General features: G+C 36.4%; 1 protein-coding gene across 1 annotated transcript; it reads left to right on the forward strand.

The window, feature by feature from the left end:
• Positions 1 to 857: 857 nt before the first annotated feature.
• LOC139881922 (probable cyclic nucleotide-gated ion channel 20, chloroplastic) lies at positions 858 to 5492 on the forward strand. Its single transcript, XM_071866317.1, has 12 exons — positions 858 to 1352; positions 1515 to 1697; positions 1786 to 1884; positions 2057 to 2191; positions 2322 to 2570; positions 3156 to 3416; positions 3743 to 3888; positions 4100 to 4177; positions 4526 to 4655; positions 4770 to 5016; positions 5116 to 5278; positions 5363 to 5492. The coding sequence occupies exons 1-12, from the start codon at positions 858 to 860 to the stop codon at positions 5490 to 5492; spliced, it is 2316 nt and encodes a 771-aa protein (XP_071722418.1).
• The last annotated feature ends 508 nt before the right edge of the window (positions 5493 to 6000 follow it).

Below are 6000 nucleotides of genomic sequence, written 5' to 3' on the forward strand. Positions count from 1 at the left end.
TATCCGTGAGATTAATCTCTCATTCCAACCATGAGTATACAAAATAACTTAAAAAGAAAAAAAAGTGGTAGTTGTATAGTGTCGTATTAAACTATAAATGCCGGGCAAACAAAAGTAAATTAAAAGCCTAGTCCTGTTGGCTGGCTGCCTTCTTCTTCCTTTTCCAAAAAGTCTCTCCTAAGTCTTCTCTTCTCTGCTACTTAATTCCTTCTCGTCGTCGGGAAAAAATGGCCATACTCGACGATTGATTCTCCGTTTTAACATCTCGTTGTTCACTCTCAGCCTGAGGTTAGCTTAATCGTCTCTTCTTCTTGTTCTTATTTGTATTTTTTTATTAAAATACGTAATTGTTTGATTAAAGTCGTCCTATAAATCTCTTTATCCAATGTGCGACGGAGATTACCGGCGATGATTATGATATACATGTATATTTGTATGTTATGATTATGTGTTCGTTCAGTCAACGTATGGCTTCTCCAAGTCAACCTGAATTGTGGTTTCGTCTGCGAAATTGTGATTTTCAGCTACAAAATGATCGTTTCTCCCATAATAATGGAATTTTGTAAATTTCTGTGAACTTTGTTTCAGCTAGCCAATTTTTTATGTAATCTATCGGCAATTGTAGTTGGAGCCAAACATTATGAAGCTTGTTGTTTCTCTAGAATCAATTTATGTTTGGATTTTAATATTGAGTTTCTGGTGCTGAAAGTGGAGATAATCCATGCTTGATTTTACGGTTTTAATTGAGCTGGTTTTGCCTTTATATAGTGGTTTGTGAATGTTTTCTTGCTGGACTTCTGCTGCCTTGTGAATGTTTTCTTGCTGGACTTCTGAAATTTTACTTTTTGCTTCTAGAAATGGCCAATTACGATAAAGATGAGATACCTATGCTATTGGAGATGCAGAACCAGCGGTCGGACCAAAATTACGACGATCAAAGAAGAACGTTTTCTAACAGAACCAGAAGTGCTTCTCTTTCAATCCCTTCAAACTCTAGTGACTTGTATGAACCTAATCAACCCCCATTGGTTGGTCACACTGGTCCTTTGAGGAATGAAAGAAGAACTCCGTTTGTGCAAATGAGTGGTCCAATATACGTCCCCCGTAAGCCTGAAAGCATCCCTGCAGTTCTCAAGACACTGGAATCTAAGACAGAAAGGTTTCCTTCTTTCGTTGGCAGGGAGGAGAACGAGTGGCCAGAGGATAATTATGCAGGCAAAAACAATCATTTATTCAGGTCTGGGCAGTTGGGGATGTGCAATGATCCTTACTGCACCACATGTCCTTCATATTACAATTTCAAACCAGCTCAGCAAAAGAACTCCAGAACTTCAATGATTTTTGATTCCAAGGTGTGACTATTGCCTAGCAGTAATGTTCTTTTTTTTCATGTTCAGATGCTTTATCTGTTTTTCTCCTATTACATAAATACAATTCAAAGAATTTGCATCTGAAATATGTATTTGACTTGACTAGTATACTCAAGTTAGTTCTTTGTATTTACTCTTTTGCAGTTCTTATACAGTGATGCTAAAAGTTGGACGAGGAGATTACTCTTCTGTTTGCAAAAATTTATTCCTCCAGTAGTGAATCCTCATAATAAACATATCCAGAAATGGAACAAATTCTTTGCCATATCTTGCTTGTTGGCTATCTTCATTGATCCATTATTTTTCTTCTTGCTGTCAGTATCGGAGGTATAGATTGTTCTTTAATATCCTTGTTCTCTCAAATGGTTGAATCCTTCATAGTTCATTCATTGATTGCCTTGCGTTATGAATGCAGAAACATAAGTGCATAAAGATAAGCTGGCCCTGGACCAAAGCAATTGTGTGTCTCAGAAGCACAGCTGATTTTATATACGTATTAAACATGCTTCTTCAGGTACTTGAGGCATCCTCTCTTCTTCTTTTTTTTATTCCTCTGGAATTTATTGCCTTTGATATTGATGTATCAGTATGCTTAATTGTAACTCTTTTATGGTCTAGATATTTAAAATTATATTATGTATCCGTATTTGCGTCTCAATTGTTCATCATTGATGTTGTTTATTCAGTTTAGGTTGGCATATGTTGCTCCTGATTCTAGAGTGGTTGCTGGAGAGTTGGTCGACCATCCAAAAAAAATTGCTCGCAATTACCTGTGCAGTTTCTTTCCTATCGACTTGTTTATCGTTCTACCACTTCCTCAAGTAAGTTTTTTTTGCCTCTTGCATTTGTATTTTAAAATTTTCCTCGGGATCCAGAATGGTAGTATGTGCTTTATTTCAGTAGCAATTAAGTTTATTTTCAAACCTTTATGAATCGTTTGGCTATTTGCAGATTATGATATTGGTGGTCCTACCAAAGTTCTTGGGACAATCAGGAGCAAATTATGCCAAGAATCTTTTGAGAGTATCAGTTTTGATTCAGTATGTACCCAGGTTGTACAGGTTTTTGCCTTTACTTGTCGGTCAATCTCCAACTGGATTCATTTTCGAGTCGGCATGGGCTAATTTTGTGATAAATCTTTTCACTTTTATGCTGTCTGGCCATGTTGTCGGGTCGTGCTGGTACCTCTTTGGGTTACAGGTAAAGCTTGATATATCTTTGGAGAAACTTTGTTATCTTTCTGCTCGACTCTGTTTTGAATTTTTCGAACTGCTACATCTTAAATAAAAATTGGTTCCAGTTACCAGCATTTGTAGCCTGGAAATTCTGACGTAAAATGAATCGACTAGTTTTTTTTCAGGATTTAACCACAGTTAGTGAGGGTTTAAGAATAAAAAACACTAATGTAGCATCTCCGATTAACCGAGGCTTTGGTGATGCCAGGCCAACTTTAAACTGTAGTGTACAGCTGATCCATAGTTAGCAAAATTCACTTATTAACACTCTTGCAAATTATGAGATATCAATGTTTGACCTCCGAGAACACCAAAAAAAAAAAAAAGGGAGAGAACTAATCATTGTCAGGAAGCTATTGAAACATCCTTCAGTGAGCACAGTTTTTGAGTTCTAATGAAGGAAAAGAACAAATTTTGACCAAAAAGAGTTTTCTTTGTGTGCAAGATAAATGATAGTATGCCTTCATTGACTAATCTTCCCATCTTCTGTCTCTCTTTTTTCTTTTAGCTCATTTAGAGAATCCTACTGATTTTTTTTTTCTTTTTACAGAGGGTTAATCAATGTTTTAGAAATGCCTGCAAAGACTCAAAAATCCCACACTGTTCAGACTTCATTGACTGTGGGCATGGCAATACTGATAAGTTTAACAGTTCTGTATCTTGGCCTGAGTGGACAAATAATGCGAATGCTTCACTTTGTTTTACAGACCATGGTAGTATTAATTATGGAATCTACCAGCTAGCGGTTAACCTTACCGCGAAATCGGATATGGTTACTAGATATGTATATTCATTGTTTTGGGGATTCCAGGTATTCTTCTTATATTCCTCTCACGTGCAGAAATAGATTCCTATTGAATACAACTCCTTTTAACAACTGAGATATGCTCATTCTTAATGCTACTCCATGTGTTTTAATCTACAAGCTTGATTATTGTAATTTCTTCTTTTGGCTTGTATAAACAAAGCAACCGTTATATTTGGTTATATGTTGCAATTTTTTCAAAATTTGTGAATATTATTCTTGATGTGTTAATTGTTGGGGCCCATAGTTACTTTATTGCATTTGCTGTTAAATTGTGTCATCCATAAACTAACTGTGGTTTTTAATTTAATTCCTCATGTGACTTTCTGTAGCAAATCAGTACTTTAGCGGGAAATCAAGTTCCAAGTTATTTCATTTGGGAAGTTCTTTTTACCATGGCCATTATTGGATTAGGCCTCTTGCTCTTTGCTCTTCTAATTGGAAATATGCAGAATTTTCTCCAAGCTCTTGGACGGAGGTACTGACTCTCTTTTTTTCTTTTATTTTTTGTGATCAAAGAGAATGTTGCTTTGTTTATGTCTTGGATGTTGAATGTCAGATGTTTGCTATTTTTGAAAAATGGCATAGTTTGAACTTGTACTAGGTTATTTGCAGCCTCAGCTCACATAGTAGAGAAATTATCTTACATGTATTATGAAAAGTCACCTTCTTGATTTTTCTTAATTTAGGAGGCTAGAAATGTCATTGCGACGCCGTGATGTTGAGCAGTGGATGAGCCATCGCCGTCTACCAGAAGAACTACGAAGGTTGATACTTTTTCCATTCCTGATGGTCTCAGATGCTCGCGATCACTATTTGTCAGTTGCATCTTCATAAGCCCGTTTCGTCTCACTTACTTCAAATCCTATCCTTGTGGAGTCGTTCATTACGAAAAAATGATTTTAAGAATGTTTTAGCATAGATCATTTTTTATCTCATAGAGTAGTTTGCATCTTGTTCAGAAACTTATGGTTGCACTATATGCTACTCGATCCAATTCAAGTTCCAATTGTCGAACGTTTATTTTAAATGAGCCTTGAGATATCGTTTTGAGACTTTTGTAATTCTATGGTTTACATTTTCCAGTGACGTGGTTTCATTGCTTTATCTTGTAGGCGTGTACGAGAGTCCGAACGTTATAACTGGGCTGCCACCAGAGGAGTAAATGAGGATATTCTGTTTGACAACTTGCCTGAAGACCTGCAAAAGGACATAAGACGCCATCTCTTCAATTTTGTCAAGAAAGTAAGACCATGAATGAATCAGTATAATTTTCTCTTTAATTTATTGCATGAGGAAACCAATTTTGTCCTTTTAAAAATGCTAATTTAGGCTTGTACTCGTCACAATTTTGGGTAGGTTCAAATATTTGTGGTTATGGAGGATCCAGTCTTAGACGCCATTTGCGAGAGGCTTAAACAAAGGACCTATATTAAAGGAAGCATAGTTTTGTATCATGGTGGCCCAATTGAGAGGATTATTTTCATTGTGCGTGGGAAGATGGAGAGCATTGGAGAAGATGGGAATCGAGTTCCATTATCTGAAGGGGGTGTATGTGGGGAGGAGCTTTTCGCTTCGTGTCTCGAGCATTCTGGCGTAAACAAAGGTATGTATTATGCAGACTTTTACTGGCACGTGGAACTTGTTAGTTGGGCTATACATATTTTATCAACTGATTTATTTATCATGGATCCTCTTCTTACAGATGGGAAGAAAATTAGAAATATCGGTCAAAGGGTGTTTAGCAACCGCTCAGTACGATGCTTAACTAATGTAGAAGCATTTTCACTTCAAGCTAAGGACCTTGAAGAAGTAACTAGTATGTTCTTAAGATTCTTTAGAAGCCCACGTGCTCAAGGAGCTATAAGGTTACTTTTTCTCCAATCAACTTTCCTTCTATGCAATTTCTGTCTAGGTTGTTCTCAAAAAAGATATATTTTCACTGACAACAGGTATGAATCACCCTATTGGAGACTCCTTGCTGCAAAACGCATTCAAGTAGCTTGGAGATACAGGAAGAAACGGCTAAGTCGTGCTGAAACTTCTCAATCTAAACATTCTCCTAAAAGTGAGTATAGCTAGCTCGGGTTCATAGAACATAAATTAATTCTGACTCGTCGCAAGAAATTAATGGTGATATGACGAGTCCAGAATATGTCAGCTATTACCAATTTGACACATTCCGCTTTGCTTGGGGTACAGGTAAATGTCCGAAGCCTACAATCGAGTATTCTTTAGGAGAACGAGGTTAGGCATATGTGAAGGTGACGTAAATAGGAATAAAGTATATTTTGTCGACGATATTACAGCCGCTGAAAACGTTTATAATCTCTGATTCGATTTCCTTTCATATTTACTGAAATGATGGTATTAAGAAACTATGAAGTTTAATTTAAGGATAGGACTTTAGATGTATTTAGTGAGGAGGATTAGCCCATACTTTGTAGCGTATAAAGTAGATGTATCAATGTAACCCAGTCTTGTTTAAATTAAGTTGATTGATGTTTGCTTTAAATCGAATAAAAGGCCATAACATCACAAAACATTCCATTTGAAAATGAAATAAAAGCTTATCAATAGTGGAGTTTAA

The sequence above is a fragment of the Rutidosis leptorrhynchoides genome, unplaced genomic scaffold (assembly GCF_046630445.1).
Source record: "Rutidosis leptorrhynchoides isolate AG116_Rl617_1_P2 unplaced genomic scaffold, CSIRO_AGI_Rlap_v1 contig210, whole genome shotgun sequence".
In the NCBI taxonomy this organism is placed as follows: domain Eukaryota; kingdom Viridiplantae; phylum Streptophyta; class Magnoliopsida; order Asterales; family Asteraceae; genus Rutidosis; species Rutidosis leptorrhynchoides.

Excerpts from the sequence above, each read along its gene's own strand:
- LOC139881922 (XM_071866317.1), top strand. The coding sequence starts at position 858 with ATGGCCAATTACGATAAAGATGAGATACCTATGCTATTGGAGATGCAG. Across the intron at positions 1,698-1,785 it reads TCTTGCTGTCAGTATCGGAG|AAACATAAGTGCATAAAGAT; the intron begins GTATAGATTGTT and ends TTATGAATGCAG. Across the intron at positions 1,885-2,056 it reads TATTAAACATGCTTCTTCAG|TTTAGGTTGGCATATGTTGC; the intron begins GTACTTGAGGCA and ends TTGTTTATTCAG.